The following is a 23,433-nucleotide window of genomic DNA, read 5'->3' on the forward strand; positions in this document are numbered from 1 at the left end:
TTTGATATCTGAAAAGGTCACCTAGCAATAATGACAAAAAATTCATTCAAGAGTATATTGTTCCAACTGATGGTGCTTCTAGGTTTTTTTATGTGTCACTAAATCAATATTGTGTTTGTCCGAATAACCACAACAGTTTTAAGCACCCAAAGACTGCATATGAAGTAAATGAATCATCTGAAATGGTTATGGTATGTGTTTTTCTAGTCACTTTAGGTCTAAGTGGTTTTCTGTAGAATTGTCTGTTTGAAAAGCTCATAAAAACACCTGCGTATGAGCTTCCCTTTGGTTTATGATAAATAACTGAAGAATGCTTGGGCCCAGGAACCTCAAACTTGTAAGGCAGGTTGGTCATGACCAGCAGATAATCACTATTAATGTTGAGGTCAGTAGGTCAAGGTGACCTTGTTAGCTATTAAATTTAAAATAAATCTATGAGATTTAGTATCTCAAACAATTTGACCCAAGCAATCTAGTACTTTCTTTTAACTAATCAGTGATATAATATCCTTTTACTAATACCTTGAACTTGATACAAGATTATCACTGGAAGCAAGGGATGCTCCCCATATGCCAATTTTCTATGAAAAGGCAGAAATACAATGGACTGGTAGAATGGGAACGGTTGTAGCATTTATTTTAATTTTTATATACAAGTTTGAAATATTAATGACATAGACAGATATGGGCAGGTTTGAAAATTTAAGCAATGAAATAACAAGACACCCATGAGAGCCTATGCTCGACTGGCATGGCTTTTGTGGTCAAAGTTCCATGTTCAATGTGCGAGTACAGGAAATGTAGTAAGCAGATTAGCTATTCTCAAGCGGTTGTGTAATGTTTCTTCCCGAACTAGCTCAGCTGCGCTACCTTAATTCAACTATAAACCTATTCTCCAACTGCCTTGTCCCAAAAATTAAGTATGTATCAGTAATATGTAAACTTGATTAACAATGATTCTGACAAAATCAAATCATTAAAAATAATTATTATGGTTCAAAAAACAATGTTTAATTATCCAAAGCTACAGAACGTACCAACAGGAAAACTACAACACCTATACTATATCGTCAACAGGACAAAACGTTCATAACCAATCTGAGCTGCTTTTATATTAACTAACATCATGTGACCAAAACTGAATGTTCAATTTTAACAACTTCCTTGGATGAACCTATTATATATAAATTACATTATAGAGAACAGGTGTCTGTTTCATCAGTTAAAGTAAACCATTAAGAATATAACTGATTTCATATCAATTTATGATTTACCAGCTAAGTTTAGAAATTTAATATTAAAACCATATAACTTACATATATTAAATACACATTAAAGGCCCTGGCCGGTACGGTTTCAGACAAAAAGATTTGTAAAGATTTCCTTTTCACTATTTAAGTCTAAAGACAACTGTGAGCTCTGGGGCATAATGCCAGTGATCTTGTGACCCTAGGGGCATAATTTGAAAAATGAATGTGTACAGATGAACACATAAACAACGGACACTGCATCTATGGCCAGAAGGGCTAAAAACAACAACCTCTCTTAAAGCTGCACTCTCACAGATTTACCAATTTTACAACTTTTTTTTATTTTTTGTCTTGAAAAGAACAATTTTTTGCGAAATATCTGCAAACAAATGATATAAGATTGTTGACAAAAAATCAGAACGTAGATTTTCATATTTCCGTTCAAAAATTAATGTTTTATGGTCTAAACCTTAACTTACGGTTTAAGAAAAATGCATAAAACAACAATTTTTGAACTTATAAATATAAAAATCTGCAATCTAATTTTTTGTCAGCAGTCTTGTATCACTGGTTTCCATAGATTTTCGCAAAAATTGGCTCGTTCCGAGACAAAAATAAAAAAGTTGTCAAAACGTTCAATCTGTGGGAGTGCAGCTTTGAACTGTAATTTTCACTTCTTTAAAAAAGGCAAAGTAGAGTAAAACAAAAACCAACCACAAACCTCTATAAAGACAAGTTGTCTCCCTTAGACAATTATTTTTGACTTGGCTACAAAGAAATTTTGATAATTCCATGGGCAATAATCCATTCAGGCCTGGGCAGATCTTGCTGGTTTTCGAAGGGAACTGAGCTCTCATGGATATCTAACTACTGTATAATTTTTATTAGGCTACAATCAAAACTGAAGATTGTATCAGGTTCATAAGCGTTCATTTACAGATGACATACACCAAGCCATCACAAGCTCTTCTGGCCAGTCGAGCTAAAAAAGCAGCTATTGAAATTCACAACTATCAGCAGAAGAGGAATATGCATGATAGTCTGAATATTGATCTTCAAACATTTCATAATGTCATTGCGATCAATCTATATACCAAGTTTTATTGGAGTCCCTTGAGAACATTAAAAAATATGGCCTAAACAAGCACCTGTTGTGGAAAAATATCAGGTTAAGGGGAGAGAACTTAATAAGCAGGGTAGTATATTTATTGCCAACTATTTCTATACCAAGTTTCATTTGAATATCTCTAGTACATTTCAAGACATGGCTTGGACAAGCATCCATATATGAAGGATAGAATAAGGACTGTGAAGAAAATTATGATAACTAACACTATGTCACTCTTGTTGGCACGATGTTGCGAGAGTGTGTGGTCTTGTGTTGTGGGGAAACCAGAGTGCCCAGAGAAAACCCACTTGATTACCACTATCAAAACTGACATGCGCCAAGGCCGGAAATTTAACCCGGATCACCTTGGTGAGAAGCAAGTGCGCTAACCGGACAAATAAGGATTCTTTGGTACTACACTTGCCTCTTGTTTCTATCTCTCTACTGTCAAGTTTTATTTCAATCCCTTTAGTGCTTTCAGACAAGCACCCATTACCAAAAATTATCAGGTCATGGGCAGATATAGATAAGCTTACTAAAAACATCAGCTGGGCAAGATAAGTCCTTATGCACTGCACATCCTTTCATCGATCTATATTTCAAGTTTCATTTCATTCCCTTTGGTACCGGTACTTTCCACTATATGGCCCAGACAAAGTCCCATTTTCAAAAACTATTGGCCAAGGCAAAAAATAAAATAATAAATGCAGAGGATTACGGTTCTTAGGTACCGCACTTCCTCTTATTGCAAGCTATCTACATTTCAAGTTCCAGTCCATCAGTAGTATTTTCAAAGATATGGCCCGGACAAGAATCCATTTTCGAAGAATATCAGGTAAAGGGGAGATAACCAGTTATATGCAGGGCAGGAGTTTGGTTCTTGTGCACTGAACTACCCTCTCCTGGTCATCTTTCTATATACCAAGCTTTCTTTCAATCCCATCAGCAGTTTTGTATTTCTTATTCTGACAAGGGTGTGATGAACTGACAGCCAAAGCGGCCACCATATGCTCTCCCTCTGGCGAGCATAAAAATTAAGCACAATGAATTTACTCCCAAAGTTTGGAGATACTATTCCACACAATTTCCCGTCACACAGACCTTGCAGTAACGTGGCTAGAATAAACACAACATGGTTGTCATTCAATTGACCACTCAAGTGCTTTTCAGGGATGTGATTGACCTTGCAACTGGAGGGCTGAAACCATTTCGGCCATGGGTCCTCGGGGCACTTTTGGGATCAAAAGCACACTGCTGTAGAAGAAAAACTGGCTTTATAGAAGCTCTTTTGAGGGTTATTCTGACTTTAAAGTTGAAGCTAACTGGAATATCAACTCTAACAACCAAAAGCACTCTAGTAACTTTTTAAATCAGCTGAAAAAAATAAATAATCATATTTGGTGCTATTTGACCCGCGGAATTCCGCGAACAAATCACATCCCTGCTTTTGTACATTTGACCCCTTAACATAAGGATGGGCCTTGAGCATGCACTCACTGAAAGTGACCATGTCAACACGGTACATTAGACACATACTGAGGAATCTTGAAGAAGATGGAAGGACTGACCAATGGATAATAATGCAACTTTGTGTAAACAACTTTAATGGCACCCGTACAGGAGCATAACAAATATTGGGTTTTCCAGATTTTATTCATTAGCCGTACAAATAATTTATCGTTTTCCGCCAACTCTTGGAGCCTTGGCCTGAACGTTCTTGGCGGACTTCTGTTTTGGTGCAGACTTCTGAGTTGCCGTCTGGAAAACAAAAATTGTTAAGATGAATCTTAAGGTAATTACTATTGCTTATAAATGTTCATTATTTCCAAGGCCTAGCAGCCTTTTTGTGTAATTACTTTTTTTTGTGAATTCTGTCTTCAATCTCCCCGAAAGAAACTCATTATTCTTAAAGAGGTGTTTTTTCAGCTTTAACGACTTCCAGTTTTGAACATGTCTGATTACCTAACTAAGGTGTGACAAAACCTTTCATCCTATATATGTATTTATAGAAATAATTTCTAAATCCATAAATGATCTTCAAGAAATATTTTGATTACATATGGTACCAAATAACAGAATAATATTTATTTTATTAATATCTGAAGTTTACATTAAACCATGTAACATACTTAACCACAACATGGCCTTCACAGAAAAAACAAACAGCAATGCAAACAAACAAAAACACACATTAAACTATGCTTTTAACAATTGCTACTATTTTCAGTTGCTACTTTTGTACATTTTTTTGCTCTAAAATTTCTTTTCTTTAGCATATTGAGAAACAATGTTATCAACATTATAAGTAGAATCACTTTTCATAATCAAAAATAATTTAACAATCAACATTTATAATTCATAATCATGCCAATCATGCCATGTTGTAAAGTAATGAATCAAGGCTGAAGAATGGTGCATTTGGGAGACATTGCACCCTTGTTGAGAGGCAGAGCATGTAGTCATGAGCCCAAATTCTCATGAGTGAGTGGTTGACTTCTATCGCTTGACCCTTTTTACAAAATTATCTACATGTGGAGATGTAAATTTTCAAAACATGTCCTTACCCTTACAGCCTTCTTCTGGGCATCCTTAACCTTAGTCTTCTCCTTGGCTGCCCTGGAAACAAATTGTACATGATTACCAACATAAAGGACATGTTAGAATAGATACTTACAAACCTTTCTACTATCACAATGGTGCAAAGTGTAATACATGTAACATCACAGTTGAAATATTTTAGGCCTGAATAAAAAACATCTAGTCATCAAAAATAAGATTTTCTTGAACAAGCATGTACATGTTCGTATAGTTGTAAGATTGTCCTTGAACATTCAATTTTTACAAGCCATGGTTTGATTCAGGCTTGAGTGCTTGTGTGAATATTTTGATGGCAAACACCATTATACAAAGGTGACCCAATATCAAAATCGATCCTCGGGATGAGTACCATTTAACAGTCTTCCCGAAATTATAAAAATTCTGCCTGTCCACCCGACAGGCATTTTGGAAGTTTTTGCCTGTCCAAACAATGTCATACATAGTATACATAAAGAGTAAAAAAAATGAATGTCAACTGTTTTAATGCTTTCCTTATTTAGTTCACAAAAAAACAACAACATATAAACACTACATTGACGCCGCCATTTAGGTGCTTTCTGTTTTTCGGTCGTCCGGTAATTCCACCAACCGCCGCCATTTTGACTGCAGACGAAGTAAATTGAGTGCAGACGATTCTACTTTGTTGCAAACCAAAGATCAATCTAAACAGTTGTAATTAAATGCTGATACGGATGAATCGTATTTACTCGTTTATCCCCGGGAATCAACATCATGATTGCATATAGGAAATCCGAAATGTCCGACTTTTGGCCATCTTATGTGACGTCAATATCAGTATGGGATCGACTAACTACCGCAAAGGCAAATAATCAGCGAAAGTTTTTATAGACATTTCGCTTTCAAATACCTTTTCGCTATTTAGTCGTCGCAAAATATGTCGGTCCTTTGGACCGTCATTTTCGGAAGACCTGCAGGACCCGTACAAAATTTGCCAGATATGTCCGGCGGACCAGCACAATTCGGGAAGACTGATTTAAGGATCTAAGTTGTAACTACAATAATCTTAAATCTGTCCACACGTCACAAATGGCTTTAACTTGATTTTCTTATATTGCCAAAATCAAACAACTGTTCACTGACCTGTTAATACATGTATGACAAATGAAATGCCATTTAAATTATAATTTTTGCTATAGTATTATTATCATTTTTTGTATCATTCAAAATAAATTCACCTGTTCCATATAGCATTAAAATCACCACTATGTCTGAACATTTGATGCAAAAATTCATGCATTGCAGTATGTTTTGTTTAAGTGTGATAAAACACACGAGAAACAAAAATCAAGACGACTGAAAACACCCAGAGCAGGTAATTCCACATTGAGCCTACCTGATGGCCTGTTCCCGCTGGGCTTTCCTCACTTCAGGTTTCTGGTTCCTCTTGGCGAGAATGTCGTTGAGGGTGGCGCCAGTGATTGCACGTTGGAACTTAGTTGTTCTGCGTGTCCTTTTCTTGGCGGTCTCCTCCATCAGACCCTTCTTGTGCTTTCTGCGGTACAACACGGTCCAGTTGATGTTACGTGGGTTACGTTTCATGAAATGAGACGCCTCAGACTTGCCGTTAATAAACTGGAAAACCTGTATGTAGAAAAAAAAACATCAGCCCAAAATCATTTTAAAATACCTATTTGAAATTGATTTTTTTTTCAAGTTGTAGTCATTTTGATATATTAAAAAGTTTATATCTGGCCTATGACACTTTAATTTCATTAGAGGACAATATGAACCTTACCGAGCCATCTTTATTAAATAACACTGGTGAAAAGAGGACATGATTGGTTTAAAGCTGTACTCTCACAGATATATCATTTTTAAAACTTTTTTATTTTTTGTCTTGGAGAGCAAATTTTTTGCGTAAATATCTGCAAACCAATTATAAAAGATTGCTGACAAAAAAATCAGTTTGTATATTTTCATTATTCCGTGATGAAAATTAATGTTTCATGGCTTAAACCCTTACAAAAGGTTAAATTGTCACAAGCGGTTAAACCGTTATGAACGGTTTAAGGAAAATGCATAAAACATCAATTTTTGAACTAAAATATAAAAATCTGCATTCTGATTTTTTGTCAGCAGTCTTATATAACTGGTTTTCATGGACTTTCGCAAAAATTGGTTCGTTCCAAGGCAAAAAATAAAGAAGTTATCAAAACGTTCAATCTGTGAGAGTGCAGCTTTAAATGTAATCTCAGATATATTTCAAAATTTTGACGGGGAAATGTGATTATAAAGGGTTCACAGTGTAACTACATCGCAAAATTATTTGACCACTAAAGGATATTACCAAACAGTTAATAATTGACAGTGTTGTATGCAGTCAACACACAAACTTTAATGTCAACTTCAGTTGTCAACAATTACAACATTTATGATCCTATCGATAATGTTAGGCATTTTCAACATCATACCATACTCCCGATCTAAGACATTATGCAATGTATTTTGTCTGATTTCCGAAGGATATGGACAGCTAAAATACTAATTTAAACTCACCCTTCCATCGGTCTTGACGACTTTTTTACCATGACCAGGGTAAATTTTGAAGCCACTGTACGAACACAGTTCGATCCTGTAATCAAAATATACAAAAAATATAAACAAAAACTATATTTTGAAACATTTTGCCATGAAATATATCGAATTATTATCAGGATGTTAAAGATATAGCACGATTTCTTTTCAATTGCTCAACAAAAACATTACTTCATCTTGAAACCGGAAATAGAGAGAGAATCAATATAACGAATAATTTCTGACCCTGTCGAATATGAAGCGGTCAATAGGTTTAACAAACTTCACGCAGCGTTACCTCCCCTTTTCGTGTAGCTTCCTGCTATTTTTAAGCGCACAAAAAGTAGAAGTGCATGTTGTTTTAATATACACCAATTGCACTGACTTAAAACGGTTATATGATTGATTTTCCATGCATTTACATTAAGATATTTGAAATTTATTGGAAAGGTTTTCGATAATTAAACCTTTTCTCTCACAGACACCTACAAATATATCGGATAACCCAACGATAATCAGCAACATAGGAAATTTGGTTCATGATTAAAAGCTAATGGCGAATAAATAATATGGCTCAAATAATCATAAATGTTTGTTAAAAAGAATCCCTTTCCAATAAAAATATAAGTTATCATACCGTGACCTTTAAATTTAAATCGAAAGAAACGGGATCAGCATTTTCTTCGTTTTCATTGGCTGATAAATAAATCGCTGGTGTCGCATATACTATCGATTTTTTGTCGACGACAATGTGCCAAAAGATGGCAACAGTACCAGTGTTGTTACCGTCGTTGGCAACAAACTCAGCTGCACGATGAAACTAGTGGTTAAGAAAGCTGGGCTTTATATATATAAAAGGACTCAAAATCAAAGCGCCTCAAGCAACTCAAAATTCCGGGTCAACTCGGCCCAATGACCATTTCGGCCTGATCCTTTTCAGTCTAGTTACCATTTCGGCCTACTTTTATTTTTATTATTCTGATACTTATCATTTTTATTTATATCATGAAATGATAATATATAATACCCAAAGTATGTATATTCATCAATGTTGTTTAGAACACTAACAAACATGTTATTTTTTCAAGAGAGAAATTGGACTCAGAAAGAAAGAGAAATACGATGTTTTATAATAATTATTGCATTACTAATTTACTCTGAAATCAACCACATCGCATAAGTCCAAAGGGATACAAAATGTCTCAGCTCGAGAGTAGGCATTTGAGGCGCTCTCTGAATTCACGTTTACACCAGGCATGGTCGACAGACAAACGCCAAACCTCCACTGGTCTAAGATGCCGAGCTGTGTGTACACGGTCTGGGAGATCCCTAAAAGTAGCTTTGTTTTATGTATTTTTATTTAAAATTCTTACTGATCTCTAATGTTGACTTCAATATTAATCAGGTGAAACATGCAATTTTGGCGTCCCTGCCCCTTGTATTTTGACAAGTTGCGGCATCAATATTGAAGTGACATTCTGTCGCTGACACCTGGCAATACATATTCGTTTATGATCGTGCAATTTAAGTAACACTGCACTTAAAGTACCTTAGCAACAGTCTTTTTATAAACATATCAGAACAGAGAGTTAATTAGACTTATACATTTGTACATCGTCTGAATACATGTAGTTACACATATAAATATTTTCACGAAAAAAACCCACTGCTTCTGTTTCACAAGTTCTGAGCTTTCATCACTGGCACCAGTCACAGTACATAGCGTGCTGACGGTGCGTAACTTCATTCGATCACATAATACATGGATACATGATAATAACTAAACATGTATTACGAGAAACAAAAATGATATTACTTTCACTTCAATGAGTTTTCAATAAATATTGATATTTTAACCACATTTATACATTGCTCTTCCTTTTTACTCATTTGCCTTTGTGATTCTATATATATTTTCAATATTAAAAGGTGTGTTTTAGCAATATAAATTAGTAGTTTTAATAAAATTTTATACATCATTAACATCCTTTAAAAATTTCAATTATCAAAGGTGATTTCGGCGTTTACTTTAACACTCTACAGTAACACATTAACGGCTCAAATTAATCCGTAAATTAGGTGTGAACAACATGTTACCAATCGGCATTCCATAGGTACGCTTCCTTTTAAAAGTAGGCCGAAAAGGACTAGGCCGATTTGGACCAGGCCGAGAAAAAAATGACATTTAGTCTGAGCTGATGACAATTTCGACATATATATAAAACTGATTGTTATATTATATGCTGATGGCACAGTACTTTTTGCAAACACAGAGGAGGATCTGACTTCAGTGCTTAATACTTTTAACGAATATTGCACACAATGGAAATTAGATATAAATTTTGACAAAACTAAGATAATGGTATTTGGAGATCGTTTCCGTAGAAAAAGAAACTCATAAATAACCACCAAATCGGTGGTGGTGTTAGTAGTTTATACTCCGGGTCCCGGCGTGAGCACATTGAAGGGTCCCAGAGTGACAGTTCAGCCACCGCACACCTATCCTGGGTGGTGAACCAGTACTAGGTGCCTTCACTTCTGCAAGGAACTGACAACTTCAGTTTCTGTACATGCCAGGGGCAGTGGTATAGTGCGAATGGTCGTAGAAAGGATTTCATAACCAATCACAACAGAAGTGACCTGGTCCGCCCGGGAATCGAACCCTGGTTGTCCGATTAACAGTCCAACGCTCTACCGACTGAGCTAACCGGGCGGACCCACCAAATCGAGGTGGTGGATACATTTAAATATCTTGGAATTCCTTTCTCTAAAAACAGACAGTTTACATCTGCTAAAAAACATATAGCTGAACAGGCAAGGAAAGGCTTATTTAGTATATACAGCAAAATAAGATATCTAGATTTATCTATGGATTGCCAACTTAAACTGTTCGATTCAACTATTCTTCCAATTCTTACTTATGGATGCGAACGTTGGGGGTATTCAGACGTTAACCTGTTAGAAAAAGTGCATACAGACTTTATGAAAAATATATTACATGTTAAACGTAGTACTCCTCATATTATGCTATATGGAGACCTTGGGAGATATCCCATTTCTATTGTTATCAAGAAACGAATCATTGGCTTTTGGTATAATACGATATCAAATACTAATAAACTTTCTTCGTTGTTTTATAAATTCATGTACTCAGACTATGTTCATAGTTCTAAAATGTTTAACTGGTTAACATTTGTGAAGTCTATTCTAGATGAATGTGGTTTAAGCTTTGTATGGATAAAACAAATGTTTGATGGTTCTAGAGATATGTTGTTAAAGAAAATAGAATCAAGTCTTCAAAATCAGTACTCACAAATATGGGATAGCAAGGTCTTTGATTCCAGTAAATGCCTTAATTACCGTATGTACAAACACGAACATAAATATGAACAGTATTTTGATAAATTGTCACCCTACCTTGTACAACAACTAGTTAATTTTAGAATGTGTAACAATCATCTTCCTACTGAAAAACTTAGATGGGCAAATGTCCAACGTAACGATAGGATTTGCAATGTTTGTAATTCTAGAGAGGTCGGAGACGAATTTCATTACTCATTCAAATGTAGATTTTTAATCAATTACGAAAAAACAAATTCCAGAGCGATTCCAAAGAAACACAAATTGTCTTAATTTCGAATCTCTTATGAATGAAAACAATGAACAAATATTTCGTCAATTAGGCAAATTTTTGGCTATTATATTAAATCATTTTAAAAACCCACCCGGCATTCCAAACACACAAAACGTTAGATAATCATAGAAGCATGTATTTCCCTTTTTTATAAATGTGTAGCCACTTTTCCGCATTATTTCTTCCTTCTGATAGTAACAACACACAGCCTGGTTATTGTAGTTATTAGTATACTGTTGTATAACCTTTTATCACATGTATGTATGTGCTAGGTGTACCAATAAACTTGTAAACTTGAGAAGGTAATTGGACCGAGTTGACCTGACACCCACAGAATACCTCGTCCAGAAATTGAATGACAACAATGTTCCGGTGATATGATTGTGAATTGAGGGTAACCTGATTATGAATATCGGGACACAAGAAGATTGCACCTATTAAAAGGGGCTGTACTCCGTATGATAAAAATAGCGAAAAAAGAAGAAAATTGTCGAAAACTGGCATAAACTTGGCAACGATGTGTACAATGCATTGAAACTTACTAACTGAAGAACCACATAGTTTACAATTTATTTAAGTTTAGGAGTTATTTCGTATTTTTCCATTAAAAAAAGATTACTGGGTATGTCTACCAGGTAGAATTTATTCCTTATGCGTGATTGACTAGTCGGTGTTATCACGTGATATTATCGAGGTAGGTGTATAGCTTAATTATGTCACCCATTTAAAGTAAGCCGTCGTAGCCCAGTGGAAACGATGCTGGACTGCAATTTTGGCGATACGGGTTCGAACACATTTTTTTTTACATTTTGGTACTTTTTTACAATTATGATATCAAAGCGTAACACATTCTATTAGATAAATGTCCTGAGATTCATTACAGAAAAAAAACTTTTTTTGGTGCTAATCTGGTGTACAGTCCCTTTAATAACTATAGCTTATTACTTCAAGTCAACACGAGAAAATATCCAACATCTTCTACTCCCGTCTCCTTCGATGCAAAATGCTCAGTCTAGGCAATACTCCAGCAATGCTCAAGTTCACACAGTCACTGATCAATCATTCCATTGAAAGCGACAGTGACACTAACTAACTTTTTTTTTTAATTTTAACCACAAAATGACATATATATATATACACACATTTGCGTGATTACTCACTGGGAGAACGAATTGTAAACGTCCCAGTTACTGATGACGTCACGCAGATATGACATTGCCTTTAAAGTTGCAATCTCACAGATTGACCGTTTTGACTTTTTTGTCTCGGAATGAGCCATTTTGTGTAAATATGTGGAAACCAGTGAGAGAAGACTGCTGACAAAAGATCAGATCACAGTAATTCATATTTACGTCCGAAATTGATAATTTATGACTTAATTCATGGCACTGATACCAAAATAAGCTTTTCTCCGACATTTTCAAACGAAATGTCATAACTGTCAATCTGTGAGAGTGCAGCTTTAATTTTAATTTGGTTGACATAATGGGATTAATATATGTATTTTTGTTTTGTCTTTAGGTCAAACCTTTGAAAATTGGTTAATAATTAAAGTATGTTTTTTTTTTATTGTAAATAAAATGTCTTTATGTGAGCTTATTTTTTTTTCCTACGGATGAAGCAGTCTTAAAACACCCAATGTTATTTTCTTCGCAATACGACACGAGAATGTGTATTACTAGAAAAACTTTAACCCAGATTTCGACCGTAAGTGAATTATGTTATAAAATGAATTTCAAATTTGTGCTTATTTTACAAGCAATAATTTATCCTTGATTCGCGTAAGCTAATGTTACAAATGTGTATGTTTTTTATTATAATTAATATATAACATGTTAAAAGAGCTTTTATTTGTGTATAAATAATGATCTTATTATTGAAAAATCGGCTTTTTGTGGCGAAAATAGGATAATTTTGGTAAAAATAAGCACATTGTAAGTAGTAGTATTTAAATCAATATAAAATATTGTAAGAACGCTTTGTTGTATATGAATTACTTTTCTAATCATAAGCGATATAAAGTATCCATCTACATCCAGGCCATACCAAGTGGAGGCGATCATGCAATGTCCCTTGTGTTGTTGAATGAATGAATTAGTTAGTGAGTTCGTAAATGAATGCACTACGTTTATATGTGCTTATTTTTGCCAATAGTATCTTATTTTTGCCACAAAAAGCCAAATAAAAGCTCTTATAAGATGTTGGTGTACACCCATCATGTAATTACATGTTGTATATAATTTATATACTATGCATTGAACTATGGATCTAATGTACTGTGTGCAAATATTCGTGATTTTTTCATTGATTACTGGTTATTTAATGTTTGTGTCTGTATCGCTGTATTGCTTTCATTATCTTCTAATTCATTATTGTACAACGCCATTAAATATGTATTTATATGTAGAAATAGGCGTTAAGCAAATAAACAAGTTTCAAGTTTCAAGTTAAATATCAATTCTAATTAAAAAAAAACATTGAAATTTGCATCATTTAGCTTACGCGAATCAAGGAAAACACAAGTATTAAATTTCCTTCTCTGTCAATATTGGCCGCAGTTTTCAAAACCCTTCTTTGATAATGTCGTCCGCACTATTCAACGCTTTCTACATCGTCCGCTGCAAAGACCGCATTTTAGTACTGTCCATAATTTATTGAACAGCATTTACGACGAAGTTTCATCTAAGAAAGGTGGGTAGTTTCGGTACAACTAAACCCTGTAAAGCAGACATGTTGTCTGCTGCACATATCACGACCTACCAATGAAATTACGTCTTACAAATTAATTAGTAAACAAGTAAAATGGCGGATAAAGGTAAATTTGAACATGACTGAACATGCTATTTTCAGTTTATGACTCTACTGTCAACCGTTTCCGTTATATAGATGCAGTATTTAATGTATATTATCTGTGAAATGCTTATGTTTAGTAGGTAATTCATCCAACTCACAGATTTAAAGTACAAAATCATGCAAAGTAGATGTTGCTAATGTAAACTTCGGATATGGATACATTTAAATGACAACTGATCAGTAGGTCCAGAAAGTCCCTTTATTGTATTTAATTGATCACCAGTCACTTAATATTGCTTTGTAAAAAGTGAAATGTAGCTTCATTTTTCAACACAGTGCCCAGCTCTCTAAAAATCAATAGAAATATGATTTTTTTAAATCACAAGGTTTACACATATTTATTATTTTATTCAATACATATGAAATATTTTCAAATATACAAACCCAGACATGGTTAGGTTTTTCATATTTTAAATGAGTCCAATGAATTTGGGTTTTTGTGGGGTATTATCATTTTAAAATGGATTTTGCAGCTTCAAAAATACATTTATGGATAAATGTACTGTCAGATGCTAAAAGCTTGAAATAAGTCTACACCTGGAATATTAAATTTGGAATAAAATATCAGACATATAAACAACTTTAGGTAAAATCTACCACTCTTGAGACCCCTCTAGCGTTATTTCGACGAAAAATCAAAACAATATTTGGCCTTATAATTTTATTTTAAAACCCTCAAAAGTCTATCAATAATGCTAAAATACCCCATAATCTGTCACTTTAAAGAATATTGTGCAATATACAACTTGTCAAATCACTTAACATCTGAAGCAAGATCGTTTCCAAGTTACGGTGCAAAAGACTGGCATCCTACTAATCAGCATTCTTTATTAATTGGTATCCTACTAATCAGTATTCTTTGTTAATCTTAAAGACATATTAGAATGCTTTAAAAAAAAAAAAATAGCATTCACAAAGTGTTTTCAATCATCTTCAATGTATAAAATATTACAACATTTTGGCGTGAAAATTAACAATCTCAATTCTGTAGTGGTTTGCACTTAGACTCTGCACTAGACCTATTTGGGCAAACTGATTGATTTATCAGCGGCTCTAGTAAAAATAAGTTTTCACAAGCCAAATGTAATATTCCTTCTGTTTTCTCAATCAAAAAAGCTGACATTAGACAAGACCCTGAACCATGATATATTTTAGGCATATTTTCCCAAAATCTCAACAGTCATCAGGTGTTTGTTTGTAAACATCGTATTTATCAATGTTTTTGACTGAAAATTCAAGGGATTTAAAAATTCTACTGCTTTTAGAGACCCAAATTAAGTATAGGTTCAAGTGTCTGTCAATATATAAATTTTATTTACTGATTATCAGTAAAATAAAGATTTTCTTAGACCTAATTAATGCCATATCATTGATATTCCTTTTTGTTAAGGCAATGCCATATAGATTCTATGTATTTTAGCGCCATCAAGCATTATCAATGGCATTTGCTGTTAAGAAAATAAGATATAAATAAATATATGCCAATAAATATATGGCACTTCGTTTGCTAATTCTGCCAATGGGGAGATTTTATAATTGGATCTTGACACTATACATATAATTTATTTTCAATAGGGTAAACAATACCATTGGCTTTCACAATGATCAAATTAAACATATTGAATAAAATATGAAGTTTCTCAAATTTTTCCTAATTTTAAAAATGATGAATGAGTAACTTATAAACCTGTACTAAGATTCCATAGTAGAATGACTTCATAAAAAACCTTAAGTACATTCAATAGATACTTTGAGTATATATATTTTTTTAAATCTTTGTCTATGTATTACTTTATTACCTGTGACATTGTTGCTTTTATGATCGAATAAACAGACTGTTATACTTAAGCAGTTCCAAAAAGAAAAAAAAAGAATTCATAGTAGTTTGATTTTCAGTATGAATTATTGAGAACATGATTATCTTCAGCAAGATTTTTTTTATTGTGCTTTATCTTTCCATACTTTTTTTAGTATATATATAAAATATCTAATACTCATATGCATATACATGTACATAGATGAGTGATCTTCACAACAAAGTGGCATGGATAATTGGATATTCTAGTATCAAAGTGTAAAAAAGATTCCCAACGGCAACAATGACATGTAAAATTGGTAAGTTTTTATCTTTTTACATTCCTTTATTATTATTTTGAAACAGTAACACAAAACAAAATATTTTGTAAAATATTGAAACGTTAAAATCTTGAACAACGTTTAATTGAAATTACCTTATATCCCGATTTTTCAATTTATTTCACAATAAATCATTTTAAAGTAAACATTCAACATATTCATGCATGGCTTTTTCACCAAAAATTGTGAAGAGGTATAGCCTTTTCATTTTGGGAAATTTAAACGCGTGAAATTCTGCAAATTGGGAAATTTAAATGCGTAAACGTCTCAAAATGGGAAATTTTTGAAGTAAGATCTTCCTTTTTGGGAAAACTATCTGGGAATTGTGAAAAAAATATCTGAAAATTGGGAAAATATGCCATTTTTTCCAATTGTGAAGTAGCCTTATTTCGGCCCCTAGCAAAGAAGGTGAAAAAGCCCTGTCATGCATGTGGTAACTTGCGTGATTTTACCTACGTCAGTTTTTCTCTTCGGTGGACAAAGTACTGGTACCTGTAACCATTACCGCGTTCGTCACTGGTCCAACATTTCAGCCTGAAATCGGGTTGAGAAAAACTGATAAAATCCTTATACAATAGATAGGATGCAGGCAATTTTTAAGACAACAATCTGGGGTAAAAAAGTGTGTCCTATGCATAGTATAATATGGTATTCTACTTAATAAATCTATAGCTATAATCATTTGTTATGAGAACAATCGATGCAGGCTGCAAAATTAATTAAATTTGAAAGTTGATGGAGATCATGATTTGACCTGAATTAAGATATCTAATATAAAAATAAGCTTGCCATTTTTGAGTCAGCCATTGGCAATAATGTTAATTTGATGCCTGTTGACTACCGGGTACCCATATTGTTTTTTTGTAATATTAAAAGGGTGGTGTTTGTGGATTACAAATATATAAAGTGAGTGACCTAAAATATATTATAATAGATAAACTAAAGTTATTATTATAATTGTTCCAGATTTTAACTGACACTTGGCGTGAACTACATGTATTTTAATCTTTCAAGTAAAAAAGCATGTGTTTTTTTTATATTTTATTCTCTTCATGCATGTATATAACCATTTCAAACAAAACCCAAATAAGATTGGGTCAACACACATAAAAAACCTGTATAATCAGGCATCAGATACCTTTTAGAATATAATTCTGACACATTTGTCTGAAAATCAAGACTTACAAGTATACATTCATCCTGATTTATATCCTGAAAAGTAATGCATTTGAATAATATAAAGGAAGGTATGTAGCCAGTAAAGGAATGGAAGCCGTTACATACCTTCCACTTGCAAGACAAAGTCATTTGCAGTGTTCTGATCAAATGTATTTGTTGGCTTACATTATTAGTGGTACTTATTTAGTGATGTTGAACATAATATGGATTTATTCCTTTGCCATTGAAAAGAATATAAATTTTGGTTAAATAGTAAATACATGTTTTAGCATTTTTTGGAAAATGTTCTTTTATCCATGTCTCCTATGTGTGGTCTTAGCATAAGCCATTGGTTCCATAACAGTCGATTAGTAACATAAATAAAGCAATTGAAAAAAACTGATAAATGATGACTGTTTACATTGGAAATGGAACAAGGTCATGGCTCTTATGATTCCGTTCATGACTTAAAATGTATCTTATTCTTAATATTATATTTGCACCAGTAACATCTGTTTTGATTTTGATATGAAATGAGTATGGTATTATATTGTACACATTATATTATTTCTCAATTATTTTAATGGCAGGACAAATAATTGACTGCTCCACTAGGACAACAATTGTTACAGTTTCTGTTAAAATTGTTTTGGTAGCATTGACTAGTTCAATACAGGTATGGCAGTTTGCCAGTTAAATTGTAAACATGGACTTGAATTTGTGCCAGATTTCCTCTAGACCAAGATGAATACAAGTTTCTTTGTCACCACCTGATACATTACTATATATCCAGGCTTTGTCATAATTCATTTTGTATTTTCAGTGATAAAATTTGACGGATATTGAGAAAATAATCAGTTTTCTATTGGTGGATTAGGACTGTCAGAGGGTTTTATTGAGTGTGGTTTTATATATATGTGCGTGAGGATATGTATTTAACAGATGCTGAAGATGTGAATAATGGATGACAATTGCTAGAAATATTGACAGCTCTCTCTTTCTGTCTTGATCTATTGGGATGATAGAAATTAATCAGCATAAACATTTCTTGTGTGAGTCGTGCCCATGAGTGGGTCTGGGAAAATGAAAGTTAAAAGGAGGAATTCCAGTAAGTAGAGATGTTTAGTTGGGGGTACAGCAGTCTAAGCTACTTTTTGGTTATTTGTTTTAACAATTAAGTTGGCGCTTACTTACTTAGAAACAGTCAGAGTCAGAACTTGAAAAAACAAAATATTTGTTTATGGTTAAACATGCTAGCATTTAGGCCAATATAAAATTAATCATGAAGTTTTTATATTGGCAAAAGTGATAAGCAAAGTTATTAATCCTGTTGTGTACTTGAAAGGAAGCTATTTTTGACTACAAAAAATATTAGTGCTCATAGAATGCAAGGAATTTCAAGCAGCCCAGTTATGATGAGAAAATGCCAACAACCATTGTCTCCAATGTTATGATTACAATTTATGAATTGCCTGAAGTTATAATAGTTTTCATGCATTTGGCACAGTTGTTATTGAGCCATATTATGATTGATTGGGATGATTGAGCAATATATTTAGTACTGGTATATATATATATTTCTTTCATGTAAGCCTTGCTTTGGTTTACAAGGTTGAAACTAAAAGTATGAAACAACTTAACTACTTGAAATTGAGCTGAGCCAGTTTCTTAATTAGACTGAGCCAGTTCACTAATTGCATTTCAGCTTGTTAACTACTTAGGTTGAGCTTCTTGACTTCTTACATTGAGACAGTCGACTACTTATACGGAGCTAGTTGACTACAAAGACTGAGCTTCTTGACTACTTAGAATGAGCTAGTTGACTACTTGAACTGAATCAGTTGACTACTTTGAATAAACCAGATGAATACGTTGCCTGAGTTAGTTGAATATTTGAATAGAGCCAGTGAAATATTGGAGCCCTTGTGTTGTGTACATTTTATTGATTTGTCATCGTATATCTTTTGCTTATAATTCATTTCTGGGTAACTCATCATCAATAGATAAAGATGAATGAATTTTTACAGATTCGGAAGGTATGTTGGTGGACATATCAGACCGGGGTCTAAGTCGGCTCGAGGTCCCCGGGGGAGAGAGCCCAACAGCCCTTATTGCTGACAGGAACAGCATTACACGCATAGATGGCCTCGACCACTGTGTGGGGCTTAAACAGGTCAGTTCACTCATTAGTATTGGCCAAACATCGGCTTTTATTTTCTTTCAAGACTTTGGCGAGTTCATTCGTTAGGTCGCCAGTTGTTTTAAAAATAGTAAATAAGGGGAGTTATTGTCATAGCCTTGATGTTCTTGTCATTGTCATCATTGGCATGCCAAAGAAAATACATTGGCAATACCTCAGAAATGGTGCAAGATATTTAATTGAAACTTGTAACACATGTTGCCAGAGATAATAAAGTTCATGTTCAGCCATACTCTATACTGGAGCTTTAATTATTACTCAGTTACGCACCCTTTTTTAGGAAACAACAACAGACAAGCATTGATATTTGCTCTTAGGCACTTTTGTTGAACAACCAAATAACAGGTTGAATTAGGTCTTGAGAACACATCTTATACAGCTGATAGTGATAAACTGTCAGACAACATTATAGCTCTGTTCTACAGTATTTTCAATTCACCTACAACAGAAACATTCAAAAGTTGACATATTCTGCTGCAATTAAGGAACTTTGCTCGTATCCTATATTAAATCAAATTGAGTACATGACCTCAGTGGTGCAGTTGATAAGGTCGCTGACTTTAGATCCAGGGGTACAGAAAACGACTTCTGCTGGAGACAATTTTTCATTGCCTTTTTCATGCAAAATCTTGGCCATAACTTAAAAACTTCTACATGTATAAACTACAGATACATGTTTTCTCTGTAGAAAGTCCCTCTATATGGCAAAAATATATTTTGAATTATATTCTTTTATCAAATCAAAATTGTGGGCAGAAGTGAACTGGTACACCTTAGAAAGATATTAGAAGAAAATCACTCCCATGCTGTATTGGCATGCTGTATTGGTATACATTCAAATTAAATCATAATTATGCCAATTTTAGCATTGGCCACAGCAATTAAAATTGTATTGTTTATATACAATAAAATTTTTGCTGTATCAGTATACAGAGCAATTATAGGTAGTTTGGAAGTCCATTTGTGAGTGACAATATTAAAGCATACCACATAACCACATCAGGAATATATTTTCTGAATAAAAATAAAAATGAGGTACCGGTAGATCCTGGCACTCAGTGTCTCGTGACATGAAACTATGACACAACTGCACATATCAGGACGCTGATTCAGGACAGTGATTATAGTCTTTCATTTTATGAATGGGCACGTAATTTCCTGTTCCACGTTTATCAGCCCTTTATCTTTACAGTCACTTAAACATTACCCCATAATTGTGGCTTCGTCTGACAGTGTATTTAGTACCTGACGGAAACTGCCAGACAATTATCTTCTCATAAATGTCTGCATTCTTTGAGATAAATGCCATGATTTTCTAGAAATATTGTCGTCCCTCATAATCAAGCCCATGCTTCATCTGTTTGTGACATGGGTGCCATTTCCTGTCATGGGTAAAACTATCAGGTAGCCTGTCCTGCAGCACGGGTCTTGGCAGACAATCTGCCTCCCTGGGAGTTTTTTTCCTGCTGGATAAGATCCAGGAGTGCACTATAAGGTACTTCAGTGTCTGGTTTGTAGTAAGAACTTGCATGATGTCAGGATATGGCCTTGTAAGTTTGAATTACTAGTACTTCTATTTGCTGCTTGTTACAGTTTCATTGGTTGAAGTGATTATGTGATGTGTCTCTCCTATAAAACATTCCATTGCAAGGTCCCTATCAATAATTTTATGTTTTCAGTTGTCTTTGAAGAGTAACCGGCTTGTTCACATGTCTGGTGTGGGAAAACTTCGTCAGTTGACTGTCCTCAACCTCCCCCAGAACAGCATTGTTGCCATAGAAGGTATGCGCTAATGTTGCTTGACCACACAGATGTTTTATTCTCTTTCTAATTCTAGTTAGAGTCTAACAACTTAGTGAAGTTATAGCGGTATTTGACAAAAATGGTTGAAAATGAGTCTTTAGCCAGTTTGAATAGTATTTTTTATCAATATATAATTTGAAAATACTAAATGATATACGTCCACTAGTCATTAGTTTTGCTGATAACAGGTTAATCATGGTTGTTTGTTCCCATTGGTATATATTAATAATGTAAATACATAAGCCCTTGAGAACTAATTTAACAGCCCTGAACTGCCAAGCATGTCCAGTTGAAATGAATCATAAAACTATTCAAACATTATCGGTTTATTTGAAAAGGTCAGGCTATACATATTTAATTACCTACATTTCAAGCGAATACCTTCACATTGTTTGGAAAGGTTGTCTTGAAATTATTGAAAATACCATTAAAAGTTACGAAACTTTGAAATATTTCAATTTTGGAAGAATTATTATTTGGTAATAGAAAATTGCTGAAATATTATATATATATGCTGTCAGAATATTTTAGTTGGTCATACTTTAAGGAAATAAATGTATTGTAATTCGTTTCTGACAGTAAGGTTTATGTTGTTCTATAAATTTTAAAGACCCGTCGTCTAGAAGCGTCTGTACTTTGCCATAACAGATGGTCAGTTGGATGAATGAAAAATTTTGGTATTTTTTTGTTGAAAGCTATTTTACAATATCTGGTTAAAAGAAGATAGGTTAGATACATAAAGGGTTGGAGTCTGAACCTTAATTTTGAATATTATTTTTACTTCTGCAAATAACATATATATCATAATGATAAATATAGGACACTGTGTATTAAAAAAAAAATGTCAGTGATGCATTTTCCCCAAATGAAACACTTGTTTCATAGTTTATAATACACATTCATTAAAGTAACACTTCTGATGGAACAAGCCCGAATTCCTTCACTAGTGTTAGGCATTAAAATTGCCAACACATCCTGCCATATAAAGTCTAGAATTTGAGCAAGCCCTAAAAGCATTATACCAGTGCAGGGCCTGCAGGTGTATGCTAATTTTGACCACTGTTTTCTTTTATGTGTTCTTATTAAATTACAAATATTTCTATACTTTTTCAGTCAATTAATAAAAAATACAAGAACCTATTTTATTTCCAGGCCTGAAGGAATTGTCCCAGCTTCAATTCCTCAATTTGTCTGGAAACAGCATAAAGGTAGGTACATATCTGTCATGTTATATTCACATACATAATAAAGATATTCTTTTATTGAATGTCAGTTTTACAGCATATGTCATATTCACATACATAATATTACAGATAATCTTTAAGTCAGTTTTTCAGCATAAACCATACTTGATTAAAGTAATTGTCTTGCATACATTGTACATGTTGTCTGTTCTTGAATACCGGTAATTTGATGATGAAAACTAGCATTTTCTGAAGTGCCTAATGTCTTCCGATTTGTTTTATTACGATATGATATAATGATGCAAATAAAGGGTAACAATATTTCATTTATTCCCCATCCATGTATTTTAGGTGATGGAGGGTCTGGGGAGCAACCTAGGGCTGCGATACCTCGACCTCTCTGACAACAGCATCTCCTCACTCGGCGACATTCACCATCTCGTCAACCTGAAGGTAAACCCTTCTGCTTATTCACACAACACCATATTCTAGCCACAATAATGCATATATAGGGAACTTTTTTTAAACATTTGGATATTCATTTTGTTCCCTAAACGCCACAAGTCAACTGATTCATATCAGTGTAAAATATATTTTTCAACTATAACTCCATAATATTTAACACAATATTGTTAAATAAAAACACAAAAGTTACACATAAATTACTTTGTAGCCAATACCTTTCACTTATTACCCTTACATGTTTTATGGAACACAAATTCAGATCTATCTGTCAACAAAGCAACGCCATTTTTTAACTATCTAGCAGGTGCCCTTAATCTTTCCGCTCAATATACTTAGCGCTTGGATATGTCATTCTTGGCTAGGAAAACAACAATTGGATATGGACGCCAAAACAAAAAATGTCGAAGACTCTGAAGCAGCTGTTTATATGGACTAAACCATATTCATACCTGCTTGGTTACATTTCACCATATCCCAACCATGCTTGGTTACATTACACCATAATCCCA

At 33.8% G+C, this 23,433-nt stretch overlaps 2 protein-coding genes across 11 annotated transcripts in view; one reads left to right on the top strand and one right to left on the bottom strand.

Moving 5' to 3' along the window:
* Nucleotides 1-3,992: 3,992 nt before the first annotated feature.
* LOC128236890 (60S ribosomal protein L24-like) lies at nucleotides 3,993-7,737 on the bottom strand. The gene is made up of 5 exons (XM_052952020.1): nucleotides 7,684-7,737; nucleotides 7,474-7,549; nucleotides 6,311-6,558; nucleotides 4,923-4,974; nucleotides 3,993-4,116 (listed from the first exon to the last, which is right to left on the bottom strand). The coding sequence occupies exons 1-5, from the start codon at nucleotides 7,686-7,688 to the stop codon at nucleotides 4,033-4,035; spliced, it is 465 nt and encodes a 154-aa protein (XP_052807980.1). The 5' UTR covers nucleotides 7,689-7,737; the 3' UTR covers nucleotides 3,993-4,032.
* A 6,189-nt stretch (nucleotides 7,738-13,926) lies between these two features.
* The window catches only part of LOC128238150 (uncharacterized), a 57,315-nt gene continuing 47,808 nt past the window's right edge, over nucleotides 13,927-23,433 (top strand). For 4 of the 10 annotated variants that reach the window (XM_052953732.1, XM_052953740.1, XM_052953741.1 and 1 more), the window contains exons 1-5: nucleotides 18,068-18,380; nucleotides 19,300-19,445; nucleotides 21,152-21,254; nucleotides 22,428-22,483; nucleotides 22,811-22,912. In XM_052953732.1, the coding sequence (XP_052809692.1) occupies nucleotides 18,338-18,380; nucleotides 19,300-19,445; nucleotides 21,152-21,254; nucleotides 22,428-22,483; nucleotides 22,811-22,912 (450 nt within the window). In that variant the 5' untranslated portion in view covers nucleotides 18,068-18,337. Of the gene's footprint in view, nucleotides 13,941-13,977; nucleotides 14,059-14,139; nucleotides 14,159-15,996; nucleotides 16,094-18,064; nucleotides 18,381-19,299; nucleotides 19,446-21,151; nucleotides 21,255-22,427; nucleotides 22,484-22,810; nucleotides 22,913-23,433 lie in introns of those variants that run through there. The other 6 variants (XM_052953735.1, XM_052953733.1, XM_052953734.1 and 3 more) reach the window with 6 other exon arrangements.

This window comes from Mya arenaria, chromosome 6 (genome assembly GCF_026914265.1).
Source record: "Mya arenaria isolate MELC-2E11 chromosome 6, ASM2691426v1".
Taxonomy (NCBI): Eukaryota; Metazoa; Mollusca; class Bivalvia; order Myida; family Myidae; genus Mya; species Mya arenaria.